Source organism: Manacus candei, unplaced genomic scaffold, assembly GCF_025592945.1.
Source record: "Manacus candei isolate 608988 ecotype Guabito, Panama unplaced genomic scaffold, ASM2559294v1 h1tg000028l, whole genome shotgun sequence".
Taxonomy (NCBI): Eukaryota; Metazoa; Chordata; class Aves; order Passeriformes; family Pipridae; genus Manacus; species Manacus candei.
The window spans coordinates 41,663,829-41,678,278 of NW_026138076.1; the positions used below are offsets into that span (position 1 = coordinate 41,663,829).

Sequence of the window (14,450 nt, forward strand, 5' to 3'; positions counted from 1 at the left end):
TCTTAAATCTTCTTTTGTCTGCACTATAGCTACATGTGTACATAATAATATTTTTATTCTCATTTTTATCATTTCAGTGCAATATTTGCTAAATCATCATCAATTTTATAGTGGCTGTTATGTATGTAATGACTTCTTTTCCAGTCAAGTGTACAAAGGCAACAAATAGCTCTCCCCTTCAGTGAAGTGAGGTGTTTAATTGGTATGTGGGAGCCACTGATATAAAATACACTTTGACAGAAGAGAAGTAATAGATTTTTACCATGACAAAGTAGACTAGTTTTGTTGTTCTGATGTCAGCTTCACTGTTGACTGTTCTTCAGCATGCCAGCCTGAATTCTGTTGCAGGGTGCCCATTTCAGGAGCACAAATTCACTGCACATATAACTTGTGCTGCGTGTTTTCCTCTAAGAGGAGACAGGGTGGGATGGGCATTAAATGTGCTTAATCTCTTCTTACCTCTTGGCAAAGAGATAGAAAGTAACAAATATTTTGATGTGCACCTATTACGGTTTTGCAAATTTTTAAAAGAAATCTTTTTTTCTAGAATAGCATTAAAATCTGTACAGGCATTCTGTGAACCAGTACTTTTTATGTCGGAAACAAAAATTAACATTTTATTCAGCTCATGCTCCAAGACAAAATGATTTTGGGTTGCTACCATTTAAAACTGATAAACTCACCAGGATTCAGTGTCCTTCTAAGCATAAAGCATGTTCTCAAAATTGGACACTAAAAGAGGATGAGAGGAACAGTGCAAGAACTAACAATAGTGGGTGCACCGGTGATGACTTATTTTGATAGGCAATTACATCTGAATTTAGGCACTAAAACCTTTGAGGCTTGACATTGCGGGGCTCAGCATCTGCCCTGGTTGCCTTGTCACTGGTATTTCAGACAGTAAATTTGTCATCTGTACCTGTGACAAAAGATACCACTTATTTAAAAAGCATTCCAAAGCCAGGAATGTGAATCCCTGCTAAAACAGGACAGTACAGGAAATAAAATATTTCAGATTTTCTATCATAATCCATGTTACTTAAGAAAAAATCCATTATATTTTGTAGAATTTTGGATCACCTCCAGAAAGAGTGTTAGAGGTATCTACAGTCAGCCTGAAGCAGTAATATCTGAAAAGGAGACACATTTTTTGTTATTCCGTTTTTAGTCTTTTATGGATTTTATATTTTTAGCATAAAGTATATTTAACAGATCCTCTTCATTATCAGATAATAAGTTTTCATACTTTCTTTGTGAAACACGAGTTGCTTCTTTGAGGAGAGGAACACTGCATCCTCTCTAAAATTATGTACAGAAAAAGGAAGAGTTAAGGGAAATTGTTACAGAAACTGATTTATCATATTGCTGTAGATGTACATTGGATCTCCATATGTGTTTCTGCAAAGGGGTAAACAGACCTAAACATTTGGCATAATCATGTTGGGAGAAATTTTTAGGAGGAGGGAAGCATTCAAGCAGGGAAGCAATACTCTGAGCAGAACCTTTCATGCGATGGTTCCGTTTAGGAAACCACGCAAGAGCAAAATCTAGGTGGGAGAATGAAGAGCCTTTCTTCCTGATCTGTTCTTTTTGAATATAAGGAGAGAGATCTGAAAAGAGGTGGTGGGAAGGGAATTGTAAAGACCCCCTTTAAAGAAGGCTTTGCAAGATTATGAAGTTCTCCTGTTCACATCTCATGACAGTGCTATAATTTTAGGACTATTATCGACTTTCTTTGTATAGACCAGATAATCTGTTTTGTAGTTAGAAACAGTACAAACTAAAGTGTTGGGTAGTCTGTTAAATTCCCATGAAAGGTTTTGACTTAATAACGTTTTTTCCCCCCATTTCTAAATGGGGAAAAGTGATTTTGTGAGACTCTCAAATGTCAGCAACACCCAGACAGATTTCCATCATGGATGAATGATAAAATTGGTCAATGATTCTTTCTGACATCTGAGTTGATCTGTTGTATCAATTCCATCAGCACATTTGCTAAAACTGGGAGACAAAGCTGCAAACTGCCCCATAGGTCTGTGGCTGGTCTGCCCCAGTCGTCTGGCTCCTCGGTCCCATTCCCATGTTTGCAGCACCATGGTCAGGGACCCACTCAGAGCAAACCTCGTCTCAGCCAGGACGTGGGGTTCAGCACCACGGACAAGGGCCGCCCGAGACAATTTCGGGCAGAAAAGCGAGAACTCAGCCACGAGGAAGACTGATTTATTTAAATTAAGTGGTTATTGGATTGTCAAGCCCGAATTAGAGACATTAACTGTTTGGATTTTGGTATCAATTTCTTGTTTCACTCTGAAAGACAGATTTTTGAGCTGGTTTGTTGGTTTAAGCTTCATGCAGCATTTGTATCTGGGCCTTTTTCATAATAAACATGTGATTTCCATGCATTTAGCAATAAACACATGCTTTCCATAGCAACCTGTTCCTCCACAACTCCTGTGGGGACCTGCTGAGGCTGAAGCTTGACCCAGATGTGTCTCTGAGATAATTTGTCAAAACATACTTTCTGAAATTCTACTCTTAGTGTAGATAGAATTTTTTTAAATATTCTGATAATTTAGGTTGCTCTTTGACAGTGTTATAACCATCCTTTTATAGCATGACCTTTTTCTCCCCTCATCTTTAGTTGGTTATTCTCTGTCACACCACCTCCTCTAGAGAACATACAAGTGGATGATAGAGTGCATCTTGTTGCCATTCTTACTTTCTCTTCCCTGTTCTCTTATTTTCCCACCAGAGGCTTGTTTTCTGAAGTCATAAGAAGCATACTATTTGCACTTCAGATGCATGTATCGCTTTCTAGAATCACTTAATTATCTTCAAGCAATCTATTTATTTATTTATTTATTTATTTATTTATTTATTTAGATATTAGGGCAAAAGGCAAGTTTACAGGATCAAAAAGAATAATTTTGGTAATAAGCCTAATAATCATAACCTTCCCCTGCCTGAAGGAGGAGTTTTGTTTTGAATGCAGAAATACTCAAAGACAAGAAAAAACATAGCTCAGAATCAATCATGGATGTTCAAAATTATATCCTAAGTTCATATCTGATGTTATTGTCCATCTTGCTCTTGTGTCAATTTTAGGTGCTCTGAACATATGTCATCCTCTAATTGGAAATGAACTGAGGGAGGTTCATGACCTTTTAAATGATCACCAGAAACCATGGGGCACATGTCTGGTCATAAAATCTACTAGCAATCAAAATAAAGTAATTTCACACACATGACTTGAGCCATAGACATTTTAAATATGTATTTTCTGTCTTCCTAATGTAAAGTGAATGTTATTCTCTTGATACAGTCTCTCTTCCGTTTTATATTCATATATTTGAACTCTAGCAGATTATGAACTCAGATTTCTGAACAAGCATTATGGTGGCTAAGTTGAAAGTTGCACTCATATGGGAAATGAATATGAGATTTATCTCACCTAACTGGAGCTGTCTAAAACTGAGTTGGTCGAACTCCTAGCAGCAGGAAGCCTCTTGGGGTCAAAAAATAATCTGGGTTTAAAAGTAGTGCTCAGAAAATGAGATCATGGTAAAATAGTGATACTCTTTGTTTAAGAAGAAGTTTGTGGTGGTTCTCAGGATGTGGACTTACTTTGATGGACACATCAGATGATCTTTATAAAACTCAAATATCAACAGACAAAAATGTGGATCAACTGAAGGAAATTGGTAGAAAAAGGTTAGTAAGAGAAGATGATAGGATCCTAAAAGCTCGAGATGAATAGTTTAACAAGATCAATTAAATAATTTACATATCATATCCAGCCAATCACTTGAAACTGCCTCAGAATCAGAAAGACAAGGTTGGCTTCCAAAATGGGGTGGTCACTGACATTCCAAAGGTCTGTTCTGTACTTTATACTGTTCAGCATGTATGGTAATCTGAAAAAGATGAAAAGGGAGCTGCTAAAACTTTCTGACAATACCAGTCTGTTGATGGTATTGAAGGTGATGGCTGACTAATCAGGAGACCTCATGAAACAGGGAATAAGATGATGGATGAATTCACCTCAGGAGCAAAGCAGTGCATGTGTGAAACAAGATACATTGATGGGCTCTTAGCTGACTTTATATTCACGATTGATATAATATAATAGTTTTATGAAACAGTACAGATTATGGTAAAAAACTTCTTATGCCTCCCCAAGTACATATTTCTAGCCTGCTGCCACTCTTTCTGTCGGGCTTGGTGCTTACACATGATACAGAATAATGTATATTTTGTGTGCCCTGACAGGAATCTGCAGAAAATGGGAATTTGTGTCAGCTTTTAGCATGAAGTCCTGTACTGCTAGTACAAACTAGCAGTTTGTTTTTAGTTTTTATATTTTTAGTTCTGGTTGTCTGGTATAGGTCTGGTGTTAGGTATAAAGGCTGTTGTTTTCTGTGTCCTGTATAATGTGTTGGCAAAGGAGCACGGTCTGTGAAAGGAAGGCAGAAGAGAGAATGTTTTCATCTCTTGCTATGACTCAAGTGCAAGTGGCTTCTTACTAAATCCTGTTCCTCAAAATCCATAGAAGGATTTTTTTTGTTTGTTTTTTTTAAGTAAGTGAATAACAATGCAGGATTTGCTTTCTCTTGACAGACTATGTCATGAATAGTATATGCCAATGGTTGCTTTTGGCTGGCAGGGTTGTTTTCCAAGGCAGGCAGCTGCTTAGAGGCCATACCCTCCTCACTGCCTGCAAGCAGCTTGATTTTTCCTCATAATTCCCAGGGACACGCAACTTCCTTTCTCCCTGACCTTTTGGAAGTGTACAACACATAACAGCTCTCTTCAGTTTGGCTTCCCAGTAGTATTAAGGTGAAGTAATACCTCAGATATACAGTCTGTGACACATTTGGTTGTGCTGAACAATTTATTAAGCCTTAGTGTGCTTAATTAGCTTGCAAGTTTGCAGTTCAGCAGTGCATTGTTTTGCAATCTGCTACAGATGGTTGTAATAGCATTTGATACTATTGTTAGTAATAGGAAGGCATGGAGATTTTTCCTTGAAATTCAAATTCCTCCAAGATTTTAGGTGACCTGAGGTATATTCTGTCACTAATATATTGCTAAATATTGCTTAATAGTTTTTCTTCCCTTTTTATGCTTAACATTGGTTTATGATCAATTTTTTTAACTATGGACCTTGGGAATCTTCTGTGTTTTGCACCATTAAATACTATTTATACTGACATGTCCAGACGTTCTAGTTATTAGATCATCTTTAGGTCAGTTTTTCCTGATGGTTCCTGCTGTCTCAAAGGAATATGCATGCTCTTAAAAAAATCTGAAATACAAGCCATGTATACTAATAGTTTTAATTTGCATGCACATGACTATTTTCTGCTTTTATTCCAACCCTTTATTGAATACTCAGTTTCCTGAGAATAGAAATTGGAGTTTTAGAAATTGTTTTAGAACTTAATGTGATCTGATAAATTTCTCGGCATGATTTCTGGTAAATAGGGATTTTTTTCAAAGCATGTTTCTGTAAAAAAGCTCAGTGGTTTTTAGTATGTATAGATTGTATTAACCTCATTTTTGAAAACGTTGAGATAAGAGGATTACAGGGTTTAATCTCATATGCAGTGTATCAGGAAATATCTAGGGATCATACATTCGATAAAAATGCTGATCACAGTCAGCTGGTTATACTTGTCGCTTCGTTAACAGAGCTGCTGGGAAACAGTTGTCTGCTCCCTAAGCTGTGCAAGCAAATATTAAATGAGGTGGCTGCTAGCTGTTTATCCGTGTTTCCTCACTGGTGTAAATAAAAAGATAGATGTAAGCAAAGAAATCATTTGCATGTAGGAGTTAACTGCAGGTTTGCTGTACTGGAGTGCTCTTGGCGGGCTTTTATTGTCTCATGTGCACAGCCCATGTATGTGGGAAGATGCTGAGTCATTTAATATGAGATGTAAGAGGAGCTACTCCAGAAGCTCAATGTCTTACATGCATGAACAGCCAGTATCAGGAGCCCAGTGAGAAAATAAAAGAGGGCATGTAAAGCACCATCCTTGCCTTCAAATAACCTCCTATGTTTGGCAGCCAGGAGTTTAACTCCTTTGTGAACCACAGAAATAATTTAGACAGTCATGTTTAGTGACCACTGATAGACTAGTGGTCTGATTGTGTTTGGTTTGTTTTGGGTTTTTTTTAACCTATTTATATTTGCTCTGCATTGCTCCCTGAAGCAATTAATCTATTACTTGAGAAGGAATCTAATTATATGAGAAGGTATAATTGTCTTTGCTTTGTAACTAGGGCAATTATGGTTTTTGTTTGTTTGTTCTCTGTGGACCATATGAAGACCTGCTTGCTTGCCACTCATACATGAAAATTTTTTTAGTTTCAGGTGGACATAGAAAGAACAGGAAGTATTCTTCTGAACTTGTTTTACATTATTGTCCCATTTCTTTTCCTTGTCCCTACAAATTTTCAAGTGTCACAATCATTTGAAATACCTATATTCAGAATAATGGATTAGAATTACAACTACAGTCATAATATCCTGCTAGTTCTAAAGGCAAGCTGCAGAGAAATTTTAAGGGTGGAAGAAATGCCTTAAAATGGAAAACCTGAAGAGCTCCATGTCTTACATTTATTAAAAGGTGGAATTACAGTCTATAAGTATGTTTATATTCAGAAAATATTGGGTAAATAAAGACTCTGTGATATGTCAGAGAGAAGTATAACAAGATTTCTTTGATAACACACCAGTAAATTCATAACCAAAATGAAATATATATTTTTTCAAATGAGGATCAGAATTATCAGTAGAAAAAGCTTCCAGGAAAAGTAGCAGATTGTCCACGTACTCAAGAGTCAGATGCCTTTCTGGGAAGCAGGTTGGCCAAATACAGCTCATGCTGTAATCAAGTGTAAGTAGTTGGGCTCAAAATCATGTAATGGAAAGGCATTTCACAGTTTGTCATACAAACACAGGGCGAGATGAGATGACCTAATGGTCCCCCTGGTCCTTTAAGCCCAATGAAATATATGAAAAATATCAGTGTTGAAAACCAGATAGTCATCTTGAAAATAAGATACATGGAAAACAAACATCATACTTGGCAAGGATGCTACCAAACATAATTCAATGATACAGACAATTGTATTCACAGGAATACAAGTACCTGGTTGGATATGGATAAGAAAACATTATAAGAAGTCACAAGGAAAAGTGCTTTTTCTTTTTTTCCCTTCTTTTTTTTTTTTTTTTTAATTTTCTTTCTTTCCTTGTTTTTTGGGTTTTTTTCCCCCATGGTGAAGACATTTTGAAATACAGATTTCATATAATAATATTCTAATTATTTTTTTAAATCTTTCTGCTTGCACTGGTTAACATACCCCTTGTTTCTGGAACTGTCTAATTTTTGGAACTCACAGGCCCTTGCACAAATCTGATTTCCAGTAGTTGATTGTCAAGATTTCCTTTTCACCAAAAGAGGCAAAAGTTAACAGTGAAGATGAAAGTATGGTGTCTTGACTACTTATTGTTTGCAGTAATTAAATGCAGTTTAGCTACCATAGTACATAGTATATATTCTCTTTCATGGATTTTGAATATTAATGAGTTAAAAACTCTTCCCAGTATTATACTGTGTAGGAAACACTAAAAGTGGCAAGATTTGTTTCAATTACAGAAACATATGTAAAAGCCAATAACAAAAGGCAGCACGGGTAAGAACAGTGTGGGTCTGTTATTTGGAGTAACACTATTGAAAATATGAAACCACATTAGATAGGAATAAAAAGCAGCTCTTTTTCTTCTTAAATGTGGAACTGTAAATAGTCGTACTGTAATTCTTCCTTTACAAGAATTCAATCTGTTTATTTTAGTTCAGTAGCAATTTTCCAAAATATATGTGTTCCTGAACATGAGTGGCAGAAGCCAGGAGACTTTCTGCCCTGTGTAGAGGAGCAGTGAACATTCTCCTTTCTTCTGTAGGGTGCAAATGGGCCTCCTCTGAAAATAAAGGCAAGATGGGTCACTGTTCCAATGTCTGGCACAGAGTAAGACTAAGAACTAACAAATATAACTGTACACCATAGTGTCTGGACATATTTGACAGCAGTAGATGATAAGAGTGTGTTTTTTCAGTTATTTTTCAGCAAACCATTTTTCTTTGTTATATCTCAAAGAAAGCAAGCTTGGTCCAAATATTGAGATTTACTATGTTCAGTTCTTGGTAAAAATATCAGATTATTTATTTTGAGGTATTCCTGTATTTGAGAGCCCTCAAAAATTAATATCAAGTGAGTTTGGTGTTTTTGTTGCTGGTTTTTTGTTTGATTGTTTTTTTGTTTTGGTTTTTCTTTAAGAATAGCTTGTAACTTTCGTATTTGTAGCACATGTAACAACCACTTTGGGTCAAAAAGCAGGTAATCATGCCTCTGCAAAAGTGAAAACAGAAACTACTCTACATTAATTCTCTCTCCAGTTTGGACCCTGTTTTTGAATGAACACTGACTTGAAAACCATACACATCATCATTCATTTTTTTCAATACCATTTGAATACTTAGCAGCCATAAGTGATTTCTCTCTTCATTTTTACTCCCATAATCTCATCCATTGTTTTTGCCTATTGGAATTTTTCTGTCTCTACTTTCCATTTTTCCCTCTCTCTCTAAATAAACATTTTTTATTGTTGCACTAATATCTAATTTTCCTCTGGGAAAAGAGGTGCTGCAAATAAAGTATGCTCTGAAATTTCAGAGTATGAAAGCTTTTCAGCTCGTTCTTCCTCAGAGGTCTGTAGCCATAGGGGAATTGTGTTGCGTAGGGTAAATTTCTGGTCTCACAGCTACATCAACCATAGCTTAGCTTGGCATTACTCTTCTTCCCTTGGCATTTACCCACAGGGGAGGGAGTACAGTATGTAATCATGATTCCCTGTTAATTTTGAAATATGAAATAATGGCAGAATTTCAGTTAATTGGGGTTTTTTTGCTAACTTAAATGTCAGAGAATATTTGAATATTCCTTGTACGTGCTTTATTCTGTAGTTAACTGTTCACAGTGCAGTGTAACACACCAGAATCACCTCATCCTTAGAAGCAGTTGTCAGAAAAATATGGGCCTGCCTGGTAGAATGTATTAGCCCAATACATTGTCTCCATTTTATTATGAAGCTGCTGGGGAAGCTGTGATATACAGCACTGTCATTACAGATCTATTGTTAGAAGGGTTCTACAGTCTTCTGTGCACTGCCATTAATTTATAGCAGTAAACAATATGTAGCCCTCCAACTGCAGCAAAGCAGAATCTTTTAATGAGGTGGATGTTATTACCACAATAAATCAGTGCATTCGTGTAATGTATAATTCAATGTGTGTATTCCCACTGTAACTTCTCTGAGTAAGCTGATAGTGTATCATTGTCAGTGCACAGCTCCACAGTTCTTCTTTTTTTTTTTTTTTTTCCCTAAGCTTTTTTCATTTGGAGACTTTTTTTATTTGCTTGCAAATAAATGTGACATGTCTTGATAGTTGTCCTGTTGCAGGCTTCAGAAACCAACTGTAACAATAACAGCTAAAATCAATACTGTGGATTCTGGCTATATAGATCTCTGCATGATACCTTTTTTTTTTTGAAAAGAGAATGAAATCAATTCTAATTGGATTTAGCTTTATATTCAAGGAATGTAATTCTATAACTATTGATTTGGGCTATACTCATTTGGAGAGTAATAACAATAGAGGCAGATAAAGAGAATACGTAAAATGTTACAGAACCATACAACACAACACTGTTTCTATTTTTAATTTATATAATTTGTCTACCAATGACCTTCTTTCTTCTTTTTTCCCCTCAAGCATAGCTGAGTCTTTAGGGAAAATCAGTACAGATGTAGATTCCAAAATGGTTCTTGCAACAAAGAGACTTCTTGGAGTCAGTTTCATACTTCCCTGGAATAAATTTGCTAAATCAGATAAAAATCCTTTTATACAAGAGCAACTTCTTTTAAAGGGTTATATTTCAAATTAGTGAACTGCAAAAATTGTAATTAACCTAAGATGTTTTCTTTATCCTACTGCAATGTGAAAGCTGCTTTAAGTAAAAAAATGTAAGATTAGATCTTAGGTCATTCAAAGATCTAATCTGTCCTGGAAGAGAAAATACTTCGAAGCTTTTATGCCAAATTTCACATGAACGGCAGAGAAGCAGTTATTTGAATAAATAATCATCTGAATAGCAGACAAATTTTTCGCTTGAACTATGCTTGAATTAAAGACTAATTACTGATACTTTTGTTCAAGGACTTCTCTTTTAAAGTTTTTCCTTACCTTGTAGTGTATTTTTAAGTATATTTATTCTTGAACAAGAGGAAGAAGGAAATTTTTTTTCATGTTTATTCTTTGGTTATACTCGAATGCATCCATTGTCGATACAGATGAACATAATTTACATTAATAACATACAGACAGTGTGCTCAATATGTATATGAGTTTGTGTTGCATATATATTTTGCATGTATATCCAGAGATATTTTAGATTTCTTATAGCAGTTTACATGTGGAATTGCTAAATTCACTTTTGGGTTTCTCAGTGATTTGTGTGACATATCCTCATGTTTTTTTCAAATCATGTATGTAAAAGTCTGTTGAAGAAATACACAGCTTTAGATATCAAAATATTATATTTCTTACTTTTAAATAAAACCCTGGGTGTTTATCTTCTAGGTAAGCACCGAACAAAGAATAACAGTATTGATGAAAGTATGATATTTTTAGTCATACATATGTTGGTTCTTTTGTCTCAATGTTTTTATCATTTGTTTGTTTCAAAGTTTAAAATTTTATGAATTAAGTAAACTTGTTTTAAGATTATGAATAGAAGCACAGAAACAAGAGTAGTAGTATCAAAATTCCAAGTCCACTGTTAATATTCTCCCACCCTGTCAGTCACTACTTTTTTCTCCAAAAAATACCCAGAGATGTTTCTCATTGTTGCTTACTATTTGTTTGACAGTGTATCCAGCATGCACAATATTCACAAGCACACCAGTTTGTCCAACACGTTCCACTGCTAATTGGTTTTTACTCATGGACTTGAGTCAGCAGTAAATGGAAATGAAGCCTATATTAACACAGAAGAGACATTTTTCCACCCAGCCACGTGCTTGTGCATGGAATTCTCATTCCAAAATACATGGATCTCTTCAGGCACTTACAGAAACCAGCATCTGCTTTTGCAAAGCACCAAACCCAGACTTCTCCGTGCATGCCAGTGATTCTGCTCAAAAAGAGCAAGGGGAGTATGGTGTGATAATAATCACATTCATTTTAGTTACTCAATGCATTTATTTTTACAAATCTTGCAGCCTATTGGAGCTTTGAACCCGAAGAGAGCAGCGTTCTTTGCTGAGAGATACGAATCGTGGGAAGATGATCAGGTTCCAAAATTCCACTATGGCACACATTACTCAACAGCAAGTTTTGCACTCACATGGCTATTAAGGATTGTAAGTATATATTTTAGAAATGCTTTTCCTTTTAATGATAATGAAAGCAACAGATGTCTAGGAATGAGTAAACTAAAACACAATGGCATAGGAGAGTACTGAAATTTTCTAGTAATTGTAATCAGTAGTGTAGAGGAAACATATTCTAAATTTCAAGCAGAGAATTTTAATTTTTGTGGTAGAGCCTTTTCAAATCAGTAAAACTTTTTCTTCTTAAAAATTGCTTTTTAATATACATTCTTCTACTTCTTTAAACATGGTTAACTTTCCTTCTTTGCATATTTTCTGACTGGACCAAGTACCAAACATTTGTGGTTCTTAATTAATGTATTTAATTTTCACCTCCTAATGAGCGTGAGTTGGTTTCTGATGATCATGAAATCCCATGATGTAAGCAATTCATTTGCAAAAATCTGCTGCAATTTGTATGGAAGTAACTTTTAAGATGCTACATATTGATAATATTGGTTAAACAATGCATTTTTCTATAAAATTGAATGGCGATTTATCTCCTAGGAAGTAATTTCTTTGGGAAAGCATTAGCAGCACATCATTAATTAAAGCTTGTTAGAATGTACAAGCATACATAAATCCTTGAAGTAATTTATAGAGCTTAGCTAATTTCAAGCAATTATCCACTAATATGTGCTTAAGTGTTCTTTAACTAAGAGGAGGCTTTTAAATCTTCCAAACATTTTCCTAAATCATAAATTATATATTAAACAATACCAATCCTCAAGCTGTCACTATTGAATGCTACCCTTTACATTAGAGATCACCTTGAACAAAGTAAAATGTGTTATTTTTGTTACATGCTAGCTTTAAAAATATGTAATATATCGGAGCTTTTTCTTGTTGTTGAGAGCAATTTGTGTCGCAACTGACTGTAGCTTCTACTCCAGCCTGTATTTTCTTTAGGTTTTATTTGCTTTTCTTTATCTGAGTATATATGCATGGAGTAGCAATAAAAGCATTTATTGAGTAAGTAAGCATCTGTTTGTACTTCTCATTTTTGGATAATAGAATTAATTCTTTGCTATTAATCTGCGTCTGCGAGAAAAATAACATCGTTAACAGCCATACCCCACAAGAATAATAAATCCTTTTTTTTTTTTTTACCCTGAAACTTCTAAAGAAATACATTGTTGTTTTTAATTAATCTTTTTATATATATTTAGGAACCCTTCACAACACTTTTCCTAAATCTACAAGGTGGGAAGTTTGATCATGCAGACAGAACTTTTTCATCTATTTCAAGGGCGTGGCGCAATAGTCAGCGTGACACTTCTGACATCAAGGTAAAAGATTTCCTGAGTGGTGCTAACATATTTTTACTGCTCCTGCCTTTATTGTAGCTGTGAATGTAGGAGCACAGGTTATGAAAGGGGATGGAAGAAGACTGGGAGCTATCCTACCACTTGGGAAAAGATTCAGGCGAGATGACGCATGGTTTTACTTTTGCTAGAATATTTCAGTGTATTCTTTTGTAAAACTATAGCAAACATTTTGAGCCCTGAGACTGAAACAAGGCAAAATTGGCCTTTGTTCTACAGATATGCTGCACTGACTTTTTGTTCCTCAGCACAAGTTTTAAGCCTTTGTAAAGTCAGTAGAACTGGTATAGATTTTTAACTACTGAGTTTCATTGAATATCCCGTTTGTGCTTCTGCATAATGAGGTAAGAATGTTTCAGTTCATATTATTTTATGTAATTTTGGCACCAAGCATCCAACCTTATTTTTGGGCAATTTCTACAGTGGCCTGTTTTCTTGTTTGACTGTGGCAAACAGGAAGAGGAGGCTGGGCAGAAGGGGCAAAAACTAGTTTTATGATGAGGAATAAGTAGATGGGAGGTAAGGAGCTGAGAAGGAGATCTGGGAGCAGTCTCCAGAAAGACTGTATACTGGGTAGAGGAACAAAGGGCTACAGTAAGTGGGAACAGAAGATAAATTAATCTGGTAATTAGTTGTATAGAAAGAGACCTAGAATTAAGTGGATCAAGAAGCTAAGGCAGGAGAACATAGAAGTTCCAAGGGCAGAGGTTTGGATAGCTGGCCACTGAAGGAAGGAATGAGGTAAACAAATGAGTCTGGGATCTGAGGAAAATTTTGAACTGGGAAGAGAAACAAAAGAGACAAAGATGTTGGCAGCACTGGGGAAGCTTTGTGGATCTCAAATCCAAGAGAAGGATTAATATCAGAGTTGATTTTTTTTAATGGAAGGAAGGATGGAAAAGTGTAGTGTGAAGGAAGTCAGAGGCTAGCTCAAGGATGTCATACAATAGCAAGAGACCTAAGTAACACAAGATCATTCTGTAAGTGTATTCATAATGAGGAGACAATTTAGGAATGGGTTGATCTGCAAATTAATGGAATGCAAAAATTGCCGACTGATAGTGTTGAAAAAGTGGTGTCTTCCTGGTATCTATGAGTCCCACCAATAGAATCAAAGTCAATCAGTGACTAGTGGAATTCATACCACTTGCAAAAAGATATAATGTCTGTACAAAATTGAGAAAGAACAGTTTAGAAAATACAAACACATTAGATTTTTTCAAATTGACTGGGTTTATGGCCTTCATTTCCTTGTAACCTGCAAGACTGGCAAATAAAATTTCACAGTGCATTTTTGGGGTTTTATTGAGAAACGGAGGAGGAGTAAAGGTATCAGTAGTGGACAAATCAAGTATTTAGTTTTTAAAAAGGAAGAAAAAGGGAACCAAGAAATTATGAGGTGAGCTTAACTACAATTCACAGAAAAATACTTACAGAAATAATCAGACTATGTTTAAATGCCAGGAAGATAGCTGGGAGACAACCAAATGAAACACATGTTTATCAGGGAGAGATTATGTCAAACCAATCACAGTTTCTGATGAGAAAAGGTAACAGACCTTATAAACAGAGAAGAAGCAGATGATGATCTTAGTTTTTTACATTGTCTTATGAGTGAACTGGGATTA

At 35.5% G+C, this 14,450-nt stretch overlaps 1 protein-coding gene across 3 annotated transcripts in view; it reads left to right on the forward strand.

The window, feature by feature from the left end:
• LRBA (LPS responsive beige-like anchor protein) overlaps positions 1 to 14,450 on the forward strand; it is a 401,405-nt gene that overhangs the window by 279,634 nt on the left and 107,321 nt on the right. For all 3 annotated transcript variants that reach the window (XM_051790889.1, XM_051790891.1, XM_051790890.1), the window contains exons 45-46: positions 11,348 to 11,488; positions 12,667 to 12,786. In XM_051790889.1, coding sequence (XP_051646849.1) covers positions 11,348 to 11,488; positions 12,667 to 12,786 — 261 coding nt within the window. The remainder of the gene's footprint in view (positions 1 to 11,347; positions 11,489 to 12,666; positions 12,787 to 14,450) is intronic.